This window comes from Contarinia nasturtii, unplaced genomic scaffold (genome assembly GCF_009176525.2).
Source record: "Contarinia nasturtii isolate CC-2019 unplaced genomic scaffold, AAFC_CNas_1.1 Cnas_scaffold_1037, whole genome shotgun sequence".
Taxonomy (NCBI): Eukaryota; Metazoa; Arthropoda; class Insecta; order Diptera; family Cecidomyiidae; genus Contarinia; species Contarinia nasturtii.
Window position 1 is genome coordinate 4,193,164 of NW_022198383.1, and position 15,457 is coordinate 4,208,620.

Here is a 15,457-nt window from a genome sequence, read left to right on the forward strand (position 1 = left end):
TCATCCCCGATTTGGCGCGACATTGAAAACTTTACTACTTTTTTCCAGCAAATAAAACTATATCATTTTTATAATGATTGACCCACATTTTGTCTAGTAATTAATCGCACAGGCTTATCAGAATGGAAAAAAGCACGAGGATTTTGATAGTGGAAAAAAAACAACACACGTGAAACAGAACATATCAGTTAGCGACGACTTGTAATTCATAACAATGTGCTTGTCTTCTTTTCTATTAATCTTAATCACAACGATCAGCACCTGTGAAATAACTAACAAAAAATTGAATTTCAAATGTTTTTTTTTTTTGGAATGAGAATTTGTGTTTTTCAATCGTTCTATCAATTTCAATTTCAAATGAACTTAAGTAAATATTCTACATTCAGACTTGATCATTAATTTGCGATTGTAAATAAATCGTTATTTTTTTGTTCCCTTATAATCTAAAATAATTCACAATTCCATTTTTCCTATAAATAATTCTGAGCTTAATATAGTGTATGAATGGCGCTTAAAGAGATTTAAATGAGGCCGTAACCTTTTGATTTATTACAATATGTGATTCCGTCGCCTATACACGACGCATACGCCATAAAGTGTGGGATTGTGTGTTGTTCCATGCTGCCTGTGAACAAGTGTGCATGCGGACCCATGGCAAAAATCGCCACATCGTCTCCCCCATGCGTCTCTTGGTCTCTTGGAACTGTTACGGGTGATAAGAAATCGTAATTGTTCATTTTGGCCGCTAACTTAGTTGGATCCTCGCGTTGCGAAGTATTTTTCGGCTCATAGGCAGGCCCATTGGCAAAGCTGAGCTTCATGTATGGCAAGAAGTCGGCATCTCCTTGTGAAGCAATGCCAAAAATATTACTTCCTCGATCCTTTGCAAAACAGAAATTCGAAAATTATTTATTTTATTGTGTAATTTTGGAGAAATTTATTATTATCGATAGAAAGAACAGAAAATACCGGATAGCCACCAAGTGTTAAAGTGTGTGAATGATCAGCAGTCACCACGAACAGCGTGTCATCGGTGCTAAGCATTTTGGTTGCCAATTTTATGGCTCTTGAGAATTCGGCCGTTTCTTCAAATGCTATATGTGCTGTATTATCATGCAATCCATGATCAATTCTACCGCCTTCAACAAATAAAAAGAAACCATTTGGATTTGTTTGTAAAATTTCGATGGCTTTCATAGTCATTTCCTTTAAAGTTGGAATCTGTTCGGAAATACCGTCGATCAAGTGGTTGTATTCACAATGACTCGGTGCAAATAAACCAAGCACACTTTCATTTGCAGACGGTTGAAGTGATAATAAACCGTGCTGTATAAATTTAAAAAACATGTACAATTAAACAATGAATAAAGATAAGCGAGAAGACTAAAATCTTACTTTATTCCACACGTATTTACGTTGTTCATTTTTGTGCTGATTATTCAGCCATTCGCTGATCAAATTTTTGCCATCCGTTCTACTGCCCGGATTACCTTCTTCATCTTTTTGTGATTTGTCGACAAAATTTCTACGTCCACCACCGAAAATCACTTTCAAATGCTTTCCAACTTCGCCTGCAACACATAATTACATTTTTAATTATCATTTGAATCGATGAATAAAAAACTAATTAATAAAAGCAAAGGCTCACCATGAACCAATTGCTCTGCGATATCATCAACTAATTGATCATTACAGTATGCATTTAATACTTCTGCATCATTCTCCCAATCGCGTTCAGCTGTGTGCGCGTAAACTCCTATAAAACGATTTGAAATACAAACAACAATGAACAAAGCGACAAAGTGAAGATTAAATTGTAAAATTAAAAATTGATAAAAACTATAAAACGAGATCACGTTTAAAACATGTGCATCAAATTAACAAACCTGCTGGGCTCGCGTGAGTTACTGAAAATGGAACAAGAACAATAGCACAAAAAGTTAAATCAAAGGCAATTCAACAATTATTTTTATAATTAAGATCAAATTTACCTCGTGTGGTTGTCACGAGACCAATAGATTTGCCGGCGTTCAATGCCCATTTCGCAATGGATTCGGTGTGATATGCTTTTTCAGTTCCGGCCGTACAATCTGTTCGCCGGACCTTTGCACTCACCTAAATACGAGGAAAAATTTAATATATTTTGCGTAAACAAAATAGAATTGAGAAAGAATATTTATATTTATAAATAATATCAATTTTTTTTATCAATACCCCTAACCATGTGTGTTCTTTCTTGTACAACATTTTTTTTTTACAAAGAAAAAGTGTCCAAAAAATGTTTTTATTGAAAGGTTTATTCGGAGTGAAATGTATACTCAAGGTTGCGATTTTGAGTTGACCATAGTTAACTATAAGCATATTCACATATTTTCATAGATAAGGATATTTATTTTATCCATAAAAGATGACGGATGTATTAAGATTTTTTTTACGGATATGGAAAAAATATTTTTTTTTAATCCAACGGACGTGCAATTCATCCATATACGAAAGCTTAATGTGATGTACACTGTTAAAATATATATCTATATATGTCATATATTACTTACGCCAATCGTTCCATAATTTGCCTTCACTCCATTCAAATAGGCTGTGGAATTTATTAAGAAAATATTTGAAATTCGAATTCGTTTTTGATAAATGAATTTTAATCATTACCTGTCGCTGTACAGGCTGAATCGGCTACCTGCATGTCAACGCAATAAGTTTTTGACATTGCAACATGTGGAAAATTTTCGAACGAAAGCGCCTTTTCTTCGCCTGCGAAAAAAATAGAAATTCAAAAAGTTGAATTAAATTTAAATTCAAATCGCATTGAAAAGAAATCAAATGTATCAACAAAAATAGCGAAAATCAATAAAAAAATATTTACGAAAGAATTCTCACCTCCAACTCCATAAACTCGTGTTGCAGCTAATGTTGGTATACTCATACCATCGCCCAGGAATAATATTGTATTTTTTGCAACATTTTCGTTCAAATTCGATGTTTTAGTTATTTGTTGTTGAACAAAATCGACTCCTTTTTTTAGATGATAATCTCTATGCAGTTCGTCGTGATACAGATATGAAGTGACTGCTATTTCTGGGACTCTATCGAATCCTGGCTTCGCTTCGATTCCACGTTCGACAACAGCCAACAACAACAATACGACAACAACAAACTGCTTCATTTTGTTAAGTTTTCGTTTTTGATTGCGAAAAATTGAAAAATCTGTCGTGACCACCTGTGAGTGCAAACCGCCGCTTCACGCTGGATAAACGAGAATATTCAACTGAAAATAAATGACAAAATAATTTATAATTTATAAGGAGATTATCAGCACTCGATTTCGTTTTGCTTGTGTATGGTATACTATACTTCGATTTGGAGCCATAATAAACTGTGCAAATATAGCTATTTACTGTGAACACACACACACATTGGTGTGGAGAAGAAAAATCGTGATGGAAACAAATACTATCGTAAAAAGTGTGCACATTGTAATTGTACATGTTTGTGTGAAAGTACACACAATATCAAACTTTGGTCACGTTTTGATTTGAGCTCGTGAAGTTTTGTGAGCTTTGAAGCGAGGCGTGATAGTTGTAAACATACAATAATTGATAGATGGCTTGATTTTTTTGTCGTCATTGGAATTTTTGCTGTTGGAATTTACTTTATATGCTGATTAGGTGTTGTAAAACCATTGAACCTCTTCTTGTTAAATTGATAACAATTTAAATTTAAAGTCTATTTGTTGTTACATTCTTTTTACATACATACAATTGTAAGTCTTTTATCGCTTATTCGAAAACTGTTGCGGCACACAAGTCTCGGACCGGGGGAAAGAAGTCAGAAATCAGTGCGTGTTGTAAACAGGCTTGTGTTTTCGATTATGGCTCGAACGTGATAAGCACGTGCAGTTTATTCATTGAATATATCGACCATTTTAGTCAAGTCATCGTTGTTAACAATTTTTATTTGGTGTAATAATAAAAAAAAAATCCATATTTTTGAGAGAATTAATTTTAAATGATTGACGCATTCTTTTGACACGAATTAAAATTGCGGCCTGAATAAATAGCAACTCATCGCAACTTTTGAACTATATGCAACTCTATCGAGATTAATATTTACTAAAAACAGCACTTTACATTTCCATTTGACTTTCCCCATTCAAAATCAGCAGATACAGATCTTAAAAACCAGTCGTAAAAGATAATTATAACATTTGTGAAATGCACATTTGTACCCTGCACCACGAAACTCATATATAAATGATAAACAAACGAAAGTGCTAATTATGAGCAACGACAAAATAAAGCAATCAGACAAAGAAAATATAAAAAAAAATATTGATCATGAAAAAAAAATATGAGAATAATCAAATCGGCTGTTTGACGCACATTAAACACTTTACTTTTTTACAATGGAAAAACGTTTACCATAAACGAGCCAGCAAAAATGTACATTATTGACCAATCGTTTACGCTTTGTTGCTTCCCAATTGCCCATCGGAAACGTTCAATTGACTGTACTGATTGTTGTTGTTATTGTTTTTTCTCGTTACTTCAATAATTCTTAGCGTACACAAATTCAATAGATTTTTCATACGTTAATGGAAATTGTGGTTAAAATAAAAATTTAAGACGAACTTGATCTTTTCATCTAATTACTTTTTATATGACAACACGTCATATAAAACAATTTGTGCAACAAAATTGACATTAGTTTTGTCGTGAAATTAATTAGCGTTACAAATCCGCCTCGAATGACAAGATTTTGTTGTATACGAACGAGATTACTCATTTTCTGACACTTTATGGAGATTTTATGAGCGCAAAAAATATTTATAGTATAATTTTTGGACTGATTATGTTATCCTTTGTCACGTTTATGGGTATAATTCGGTCTGTTGTTTGTACTGGTTTTACAATCACGTGCAAACGTGAGCAATTGAACATCACAACACCGCACAGGCTAGCACATGATAAGGAAAACAATACAATTCTCAACATTGTAATTATTAATAGCGTAATTTTCATGACAATTTTTTTCTACTATACCATGTACAATTATATTCGTTCAGATTTTTTGTTAAAATATGTACAAATACATTTATAGTACAATAACGGATGACTATATTTTGATAAGCAACATCGAAAAACTGTGCAAATAACGACTCATAAGCCAAATGAGCACACACAGAGACGTAAGCAATAAATTGAACGTGTTTGACGCTTTGTAAAGTGTAACAACCAATAAAACGGATCAACTGTCTATAAATTTTTTATAGACAACATTTTTTCGTTCAGTCAGCCACCAACAGCGGGACGCACAACCTATCCTCTCTCTCTCAGTGTGTCGGTTTTATTTCTTGTCGCTTTAATTAGACATTAATTTTTCAAACACTATTTCGAAATGATTAGTTTCAGTAGTTTGAGAATTCTCATATTTACTACACTTTTATTCGTTGATGCCACACGCCAAAGCAGTAAGTAATTTTATCGTTTTTACCAAAAAAAAATTAAGTTATTTTTTTATTTAGTTTTTTAATTTTCTTCCTGATTTAAATTGAATTATTTTTAATTTTGTTGTGTTAACAATGTGTTACGCACAAAAATCCAAAATTTCCACAAATTTGTTTGTTTACTGATTTGATTTTGTCTGCAAAATATCTGTTTGATGTAGCGAAAATAAGCCAATTCTCGATAAAATTAGCACTTTTTATCGTATTTTTTTTTCGCACGCTCTAATTTTCCAATAATCATTCTTCCAAAAATCTGTTAATAAAAACTAAAAAACATATTTTTTTTCTCAGATGTAGAAATTCTCACGAAATCCGATCTCTTCATCCCGTTGGAGCAGCCGACGGAGCCAAAAGTACTTTTCAATACAAATTTAGATGAAAGCGATGCTGAGTATTGGAAAAGAGATGCTCAAAACTATTTAAAAAATGTTATTGATGGCCCAAAGAAAGAGCGGGTGGAAAAAATGAAGCAGAAAAAAGCTAAAAATATTATTTTATTTCTTGGAGACGGTACTATTCAAATTTAGCGGACGTTTATGAACGGAAGATAATTGACTAATAATTTAACTAATGTTTAGGTATGTCGTTAGCAACCGTAGCAGCGGCACGAATGTATTTGGGAAATGAAAACAAGCAACTGTCATTCGAGCAATTCTCTCATTTCGGCTTATCTAAGGTACGAAGTCAACTATTTGTGAATAAACATTTTTTTTACTAATACATACAATGCTATTTTCATCAAATCGAAACACTTAATTCTATGAAATTTACTGTCAAAATAATAATTATTTTAAAAATACTGTTTCCAGACATATTGTGTAGATAAGCAGGTAGCTGATTCTGCTTGTTCCGCAACTGGTAATTACTATTTGATTTTATTTATCATCAACGCACATAAAACGAATTTAAACTAATTTCGAATGTTTTTCCATTCAATGATACAATGTAGCTTATTTGAGCGGGGTTAAAGCCAACTATGGAACAATGGGTATGTGTGGCATATTTATATTAATTTTCATTACATGCATTTTAAATAATCAAAAAATCAAAAGCGATTTAGAATGAAAGAAACCGGGGTTTGATATAATTTATTAATCTAAAAGTAAAAACAATTTTCAAATGAAATGAAGTTTGCGATAGCAAACAGTTTTATGAAAAATTGACTTTTGGTAGTGGAGAGATGTAGTTTTAGATGTGATATATGTAGCTTTAACGGTTTTCTTTCCATTGTAAATGTGTGTGTTCAATATTTTCATCATTTATTGATTCATTTCGATTATTTCCATTTTTCTTTTGTTATTCTCCCCTAGGTCTGAGTGCAAAGGTGCCTATAAACGATTGCAAAGGTCAAAATGATCCAACCAAACAAACAGTGTCTATTGCAAAATGGGCACAAGATCAATGCAAAGACACTGGTTTAGTTACAAATGCTAAAGTCACCGATGCATCACCGGGCGGACTCTATTCGCGTACGTACACTTTTTTTACTAACAAGATTAAATGATAAGAAACGATAAGCGGTTCGAGGACTATTTACGCTCCGAAAAAATCAGAGCCAATATTAAAGTGCTAGATTTTTATACGCGCTACTTGACATAAACTTTTTATTCAATTCGATTACTGTTTTTTTTTTTAATTATACTTGAAATTTTTAATTTCATGTAGTTACTCCTTTTCGTTATTTTATCGTTTGCTGTATTTCATTACTATATTGGAATCTTCTTTTATCGTCACTTGTTTTGTTTTTATCTACCATATAAAATAGATATTGCAAATCGTAATTGGGAAAATGATAAAGAGCTGCGCAAAAACGGTTGCGATCCAGATGAAACTTTAGACATTGCACGGCAACTTGTTGAAAATGAAGTAAGTAAAAAAATGAAAGTAGTTTTGGCTGGTGGTCGAGAGGAATTTCGTGATTCGTCGGTGTTGGATGAGGAGGGCAAACCTGGAAAACGTGGCGATAAACGAGATTTAATTAAAGAATGGGTTGACAGCCGAACGAAACAGGGAAAGACACAATTTGTTTACGATAAACAAGGCTTAAGTACTGTTGCCAATAACACAGAATATTTGCTGGGACTTTTTAACAATGGCCACTGTCCATACAATACTGTAATCGTCGATAAAAAAATGCAAAAGCCAACACTCACCGAAATGACAGAGGCTGCAATCAAACATATGTTGAAACAAAAGAACGATAATGGTTTCTTCTTGTTTATCGAAGGTGCACTCATCGATAAAGCCCATCACGATAACTACGCTCGCATTGCACTTGATGAAACGAGAGAGTTTGCCAAAGCCATTGCACTTGCACAAAGCATTACGAACGAAAATGAAACTCTAATTGTCGTCACTTCCGATCACGCACACACAATGACCTACAATGGACATTCGGTAGGGAAAAAATTTAATTATTAACTAAAAACTTTTCAAGTTATTATTATAATATAAAAAATATGTTTGTCTCTTCAAATATACAGAAACGTGGTAATGATGTTCTTGGATTAAGCTCTGAAATCGCTATGGACGGTTTACCATATACAACTTTAAGCTATGCAAATGGTTTGGGGTATTATTATACCTACCATGAGAATGGCACACGCATCGATTTATCGAACACCAACTTATCGAATCCATATCATAATTATCCGGCCACTATTCCACTTCTGTCCGAAACGCACGGCGGTGAAGACGTTGGAATCTATGCAACTGGACCCAAATCACATCTATTCGTAGGTAATTACGAACAATCATACATTCCCTTATTAATGGCAAATGCTGCTCAAATCGGTCCATTTGCCAAAGAAAATGAGAAGTGCTATAGCAAGGCACCAGGAGGATCTACATCAGCGTCGAGGATAATATCTCCAAATGTTATGCTGCTATTCGTTTTACTGTCACCTATGATTTTATCAAAAATTATTAGATCTTGATTCATTTGAAATTATTCTTATGAATTCTATTCTAATTTTAAATATAATACAATATAAAATTGTTTTTTTTTTTTAAGTGCCGAATTTTAGTTAAGTAAATTATATGAGATTTCCATTGCGAGAAATCCGGCAGAATTACCTGAATAATTTCCATCAATGGATTTGTTGAACATTTATTTAAGAGTATTATTTTTTATGTTATTTATGAACAATGTAAAGACTTTAAGTTCCTAGATTTAAGCAGAGATTTAACCAAAAAAACGAATCAAAAATAATAATACATACACAGAAAAAATGGTTAAATTCTGATGGTCTTTTTTTCGCAAATTAAAATCGACATTTCGTATTTATAATGTTCTTTTTTTCAGAAATTTAAACATTCTCTCTGTAAAAGTGTTTAAAATTTGAAATAAAATGATTTTATTTATCCATAATAGGTGACATAAGTATCTTGTTCAGTGTTGTATATATATTCTCACTTCTATTGTATAATACATTACAATACATTTTAATAAAATTCCTATTTCTATTTTTTGACTCGATAATGAATAAAAATCGCTGAAGATCGATAGACAAAAACCAAAAATTCAACACAATACCGTTAACGTTGTTCAAAATATACAAAATATACTTAATTTTCTTTCTTTCTGTAAATAAGTCTGTATTTTCTATAAATGAATTGTTCAAAGTAGTCTCGAAAGATAAGGTCCGGATCGGTATTTTCCTCGTCAACAACTGTTTTGAGGACTTGTCGTGGATCTTCCCATTTCCAAAGTTTTCGATGTTGATATGTTGTTCGAAATGAGCTATACACCATTTCGGGATCTGGTATTTCGTTCAGATAAAAGTGTTTGTTCGGAGTTCTTGACGTATCTGTGTAACGAAATTCTTGACGTTGTTGATCGTGTCGTTTGCATATATTTGGTTTTAAAATTTTTAATAATAAAAGTCCATGCGGAAAATAAAATTGCTCTGGATTCAAAATATCATTAACACGAATCCCAACTCGCACCTTCCAATCTTTCCTTTGGTAGTTATTTAAAGACTCGAAAAATGGTCGCATATCTAATAAAGGATAGAGTGTTTTACATCGAAGTGGTGCTACGTAAATATTTGTACCATTTCTCACACCCATCTTTTTATGTGCTTTATTTACTGATTCAACAAATTTGCGACAAAGTTCATTGCGTTTCTCCAATTTGAAATTTCGAATGTTCATGCCACCAAGAACGATGCCATCAATTACATGGATTGCATATATCATTGTTTGAGCGCAACCTTCGCCGACCAACTCCTTAACGGTTTCCCCATAGAATAATGTGTTTGGTGGAATTTCAATAAATATGCCTATCAATGGTTCCCATCCGCGTCTGATCGAGTATTTATAGACATCCGAATTGCCTTTGCTCATGAAAAATGTTCGTACCGATTTGCCGGAATTTCTATCCACATTGACAGGAACGAATGCCCAGTCCGATCTATCGAAAAATAGGTTTTCGAAATCTGTGTTATGTGTAAGATTCCGTTCGATTGCATTAAACAACGTTTGCCTGTCCGCATACCAAGTATCCATAAGAGTTCTGAGTATTTGATCTGTTGAAGGTTTTGTGGGTGCTCTTCGTATTTCATTCGGTACACGCCAAATGTCTAGCAATTCATTTTTTAATGCTTCTTGTTTTGGCTCATGCAAATTTGTGTTCTTACTGAAATGGGCGATCTTGAGCAAAGCAACTACTTGATTGTCGCCGATTACATTGTTACTTTCACAAATGTAATTGTAGAATGTCTCGTCTTTTTTCATAACCTCAAACGGGACTAATTCGTTGATGTCCGAATCTGTGTTGCGATTGTCATGCAAATGTACGTTAACATCGAATAAATACTGTTGGATTGCATCTGTGTTTAATTTTTTCCACTTGCACACTAAATATCGCTCGGAATTCGCTGGCCGACTTGTGTTTGGTTTAATGATGCTGATCTTTTTGAAACATTTATACATGAGATAAATGAGTCCCACGCTGAACGGTGTAAATAAATCGAAAAGTTTCGTCACAAAATGACCATCGACGCGGACGATTGTGAGTGCTGTTAGACATTGACATAAATACAATTGTTTTGATAAGATTTCTTGTACATTCTCTTGGCCTTCGACCGAAAAACCACCATCGCTCATCATGAAATGAACACCCATCGGAGTTCGGTTGAGCACATGTTGACTGAACGAAAGAATATTTTCTGGATCATACACATTACCATCTTCTTTAATACCGTAAAATGTATCAAATGTTTCTGGATGGCCGGCCCAAAATTGATCAAGCTTAAAGTCATTCTCATTACGCAATGTGAAACCAAATCCCTTTGCATGCCATTGTTTGCGCCATAGTACTGAAAGTTTAACAGAAAACTTTTCAGTATAAAATTTACAAAAACAAAAAAAAATTGCAAAACTTACCGTATTCCGAAAAACCGCCTGGACCAGCACAAACATCAGCAAAATATAATAGTTCATTCTCTTTTACAAGTGACTGTCCAGCTTCGTCGACTGGATTTGTAAACATCCAATCGCACACTGCATCCAAGTTGGCCATTTTAACTCCTGCTCGATTCATGAAAATGGCATTGCTTATCGTCTCAAACGGATTGGATCTCGAGCGAGCATTTCTCATATCGTCGGTGCCCAACTTATCGAATAAACTTTTAGACGCCAACACATTTCTCAGCACGAACGGAAGGCAAAACTTAGTTTCTTTTTCGATTGAAAGTTTTTTCGGCCCTACAACCATCCATGCTTGCAGTTCACCAGACGATTTTGTTTCCAAATCATCGGAACTATCAGAAATAAATGTAACTGTTTCATGTAATTCAATCTTTTCCATGTCTGGTGTCCATTTTGTTGCGGCCAAATCAAGACCTTCCAATTTATAACCAAAACCACGACGTCCTTTTTGTATTGACGCTTCAATCGGCTCTATTCGACCTTGGCCTTGTTTTCCCAGCCCTGTTTCGCCAGTGAAACCCATTTTTTGCATCATCTGAATTGATTTATCCGAAAAGTTCTCAAATTGGTTGGTGTTGATTGAAGTCTTTTTGGGGGATTCTACCAGACAGTCCGCGAATGGCCGAAAAATTTTTGTTCTTGGCTGCGGTGGTGGCACATTCTCAGCATCACTATCATTTTCGTTTGTCGTCTCCGAATATGTGAACGTACGCTTCATTAGACTCAAATCCATTTTGAAATTGATGGCTTTAAATTTAGTCTCTGCACTACAATTAAAAAAACTTTTTTAAAAAAACATACAAACGCTCTTTTTAACTTTGTAATGGAAGGTACGCTAGTTTTTTTTCAGTCGCATTACTTTTCAGTGTGTGCACTGCAGCAGTTTAACAGAGACTAAAGAACAACGGTTAACTGTCAAAGCATGCGGAATGATATGCAACAAATTCTAACCAAAAAAAGAAGAGAACGAATGACAATTTTAGAACATTCGTCTGACCACATCAAAAACTATTGAAAGGGATTTTTTACAGCAGCTTTGAATTTTTTCTTTGAAAGAGGTCTCTTGATGGTAATTGCTTTCTAGTGGTTCGAAATAATGAAGCGGTGTCATAAGTATTTTATGTTTTTCTTCATTGTCAACATGACTTTCGTCAAGAATTAATTGATGGTGTATTGTGTTTCATTACTCTTTTAAAAAAAATTGGCAGAATTTCCCTCAGCCGCTCATATAGAAAGTACCGCTGCTCTGGTGTTTCGATATTACTTAAGTGAATAGTTTAAATCGGTTGCTATTCTTCTTTTTTTTTCAATGAGAGTACATTTTTTTTGATTTCTACTCGAATACGCCATACTTTTCTTTAATAAAGTAACCAAATCAAATAGGTAAAGAGTGATTTCTTTTATTCAAAATGTTTTATAAAAACAACGTAACTTTAAATAAAATGATTTTATTTTATTTATTAACGTCTAATAAGTATTATTATTAAGTATGTAGTACTTTAAATATGAACAGGTCATTACATTTGTATTTTTCTTTTATTGACTTGACATTAAATTCATAAAAATGATTAAAAAAAAGAAATGATTGATGGAAACAATGTTAAAATATTTATTTTAGACGTCCATTGTTGCTTTTATACAAAAAATTAAAAATCATTATAAATGAATCGTTCAAAGTCTACTCGATAGAGTAGGTCCGGTCGACGACATGCATCATTAATTTTTTCTTCAACTTGTAGTGGATCCTCCCATTTCCAAAGTTTTCGATGTTGATATGTTGATCGAAATGAGCTGTACACCATTTCGGGATCCGGTATATCGCTGAGATGAAAGTGTTGGTTCGGAATCTTTTGCATATCGGTGTAATAATAATCTTGACGTTGTGGATCGAATCGTTTGCATAAATTCGGTTTTAAAATTTTGAATATTAAAATTCCGCGCGGCACATAAAATCGATTTGGATTCATAAGATCACGAACAAGATGGCCAAGCCGAACTTTGCCATCTTTCAGTCGGTAATTAGTAAGAGAGCCGAAAAATCGTCGTAAATCCAGCAGTGGATAGAGTGTTTTGCATCGAATTGCTGCTGTACTTTTAACTCGATCACTGTTGATCCCAATGTTTTTCGGTGGTTTATTTAACGATTCGGCAAATTTGCGACACAGTCGATTGCGTTTCTCCAGTTTGAAATTTCGAATGTTCATGCCGCCCAGAACGATGCCATCAATTATATGCATTGCATATACCATTGTTTGGGAGCCACCTTCGCCGGTCAACTCCTTAACGATTTCTCCATAGAATAATGTATTTGGTGTAATTTCAATAAATATTTCTGTCAGCGGTTCCCATGTGTGATTGTTTGTGTATTTAAAGACATCCGAATTGCCTTTGCTCATGAAAAATGTTCGTATCGTTTTGCCGACATTTTCAACCACGTCGATAGGAACGAATGCCCAGTCTGTTTTGTCAAAAAATGTATCTTTGAAATTTGTTTGGAGTGTTAGACGCCGTTCGACTGATGTAAACAACAATTGTCTCTCTCCATACCAAGTATCCATAAGATTTTTGAATATTTGATCTGTTGGTGGTTTTGCGGGTGCTTTACGCATTTCATTCGGTACATTCCAAAAGGAAAGCGACTCGCTTTTGAACTCTTCTTGCTTTGGCTCCCGTAAATTTGTGTCCTTACTGAAATGGGCGATTTTGAGCAAAGCAACTACTTGATTTTCGCCGATTACATTGTTACTTTCACAAATGTATTCGTAGAATATCTCATCGTTTTGTATCACCTCAAAAGGGACCAACTCGTTGATGTCCAACTCTGGATTACAGTTGTCATACAATTTTTCGTTAACCTCAAATAAATACTGTCGAATTGCATCTGTGTTGGATTTCTTCCACTTGCACACCAAATATCGCTCGGAATTCGCTGGCCGACTTGTGTTTGGTTTAATAATGCTGATCTTTTTGAAACATTTATACATGAGATAAATGAGTCCCACGCTGAACGGTGTAAATAAATCGAAAAGTTTCGTCACAAAATGACCATCGACGCGGACGATTGAGAGTGCTGTTAGACATTGACATAAGTACAATTGTTTTGATAAGATTTCTTGTACATTCTCTTGGCCTTCGACCGAAAAACCACCATCGCTCATCATGAAATGAACACCCGACGATGTTTGTTTGAGCACATAATCCGTGAGAGATTCAATGTTGTCTGGATCATACACATTACCATCTTCTTTAATACCGTAAAATGTATCAAAAGTTTCTGGATGGCCGGCCAAAAATTTATCAAGCTTAAAGTCATTCTCACAACGCAATGTGAAGCCGAATCCCTTTGCGTGCCATTGTTTACGCCATAACACTGAAAATTTAAAAGAACACCATTCAGCATAAAATTCACAAAAAAAAAATATTGTCAAACTTACCGTATTCCGAAAAACCACCAGGGCCGGCACAAACATCGGCAAAATACAATAGTTCATTCTCTTTTACAAGTGGCATTCCATCTTCATCGAGTGGATTTGTAAACATGAAATCGCACACTGCATCCAAGTTGGCCATTTTAACTGCTGCTCGATTCAAAAAAATAGCACTGCCTATCGTCTCAAACGGATTGGATCTCGTGCGAGCATTTCTCATATCGTCGGCTCCCAACTTATCGAATACACTTTTCGACGCCAACACATTTCTCAGCACGTTCGGATTACAAAATTGAGTTTCATCGTCAATTGTAAGCTTCTTTGATCCTTCAACCATCCATGCTCGCAGCTCGTCAAATGATTTTGTTTCCAAATCATCGGAATAGTCGGAAATAAATGTGACTGTTTCACGTAATTGCATATTTTCCATGTCTGGTGTCCATTTTGTTGCGGCCAAATCAAGACCGTCTAATTTAAGACCAAAACCACGACGTCCTTTTTGTGTTGACGCTTCAATCGGCTCTAATCGACCTTGGCCTTGTTTTCCCAAACCTTTTTCGCCAGTGAAACCCATTTTCTGCATCATCCGAAGTGATTTTGCCGAATAATTTTCGGCATATTGTTTCTTCTCTGGTGGCGGCACAAAATCAGTCTCATCATCGGTGCTCTCTTCACTCAACGTTCCAAGACCGTTGGCACGACGCTTCTTTGAATAATCCATTGTTGCGGTTGTTGGGAATTTAGTCTCTGGATATCAATCGAAACACGGAAAATAATTAAATTAAATAAATTAGTCTAGAATGAGATTTTTTGTGGCTTTTTTTTATTTTATCACAATTTTTGTATGTTGAAAGCACTGTGTATTCGATAGTAGCCAAACAGAGACTGTCAAACAATCGGTAACTGTCAATGCACTGTACGTCATTAAATACCAAGACTGTGGCACCTTTGCTAATGACAATTTTAGAACTTTTTACTCTCTTGTCTAGACATCAATTACAAAGCCGGTTTATATGAAAAAAAAATTCTATTATTGTTCTGATAGCCTTACAAATTAACGAGAAAAAAGGCAAAAATCTCT

At 34.3% G+C, this 15,457-nt stretch overlaps 4 protein-coding genes across 5 annotated transcripts; 1 reads left to right on the plus strand and 3 right to left on the minus strand.

Annotated features, from left to right (window-relative positions):
- Positions 1-297: 297 nt before the first annotated feature.
- On the minus strand, positions 298-6,117 carry LOC116344121 (membrane-bound alkaline phosphatase-like). Of its 2 annotated transcripts, none has more exons than XM_031772533.1 (10): positions 6,030-6,117; positions 2,890-3,277; positions 2,662-2,763; positions 2,553-2,593; positions 1,992-2,115; positions 1,887-1,907; positions 1,649-1,756; positions 1,396-1,571; positions 970-1,326; positions 298-881 (listed from the first exon to the last, which is right to left on the minus strand). In XM_031772533.1, the coding sequence occupies exons 2-10, from the start codon at positions 3,173-3,175 to the stop codon at positions 522-524; spliced, it is 1,575 nt and encodes a 524-aa protein (XP_031628393.1). In that variant the 5' UTR covers positions 3,176-3,277; positions 6,030-6,117; the 3' UTR covers positions 298-521. The 2 variants fall into 2 exon arrangements, with proteins under 2 accessions (XP_031628393.1, XP_031628392.1); XM_031772532.1 differs by lacking the exon at positions 6,030-6,117 and adding an exon at positions 4,431-4,511.
- On the plus strand, positions 5,262-8,712 carry LOC116344120 (membrane-bound alkaline phosphatase-like). The gene is made up of 8 exons (XM_031772531.1): positions 5,262-5,479; positions 5,807-6,025; positions 6,094-6,191; positions 6,325-6,373; positions 6,465-6,503; positions 6,826-6,984; positions 7,281-7,912; positions 7,999-8,712. The coding sequence occupies exons 1-8, from the start codon at positions 5,407-5,409 to the stop codon at positions 8,449-8,451; spliced, it is 1,722 nt and encodes a 573-aa protein (XP_031628391.1). The 5' UTR covers positions 5,262-5,406; the 3' UTR covers positions 8,452-8,712.
- A 142-nt stretch (positions 8,713-8,854) lies between these two features.
- On the minus strand, positions 8,855-11,853 carry LOC116344118 (cap-specific mRNA (nucleoside-2'-O-)-methyltransferase 1-like). Its single transcript, XM_031772529.1, has 2 exons — positions 10,904-11,853; positions 8,855-10,836 (listed from the first exon to the last, which is right to left on the minus strand). The coding sequence occupies exons 1-2, from the start codon at positions 11,679-11,681 to the stop codon at positions 9,083-9,085; spliced, it is 2,532 nt and encodes an 843-aa protein (XP_031628389.1). The 5' UTR covers positions 11,682-11,853; the 3' UTR covers positions 8,855-9,082.
- Positions 11,854-12,533: 680 nt separating this feature from the next.
- LOC116343796 (cap-specific mRNA (nucleoside-2'-O-)-methyltransferase 1-like) lies at positions 12,534-15,246 on the minus strand. Its single transcript, XM_031772037.1, has 2 exons — positions 14,383-15,246; positions 12,534-14,318 (listed from the first exon to the last, which is right to left on the minus strand). Exons 1-2 carry the CDS (start codon positions 15,095-15,097, stop codon positions 12,595-12,597), a joined length of 2,439 nt encoding a protein of 812 aa, XP_031627897.1. The 5' UTR covers positions 15,098-15,246; the 3' UTR covers positions 12,534-12,594.
- Between the last annotated feature and the right edge of the window lie 211 nt (positions 15,247-15,457).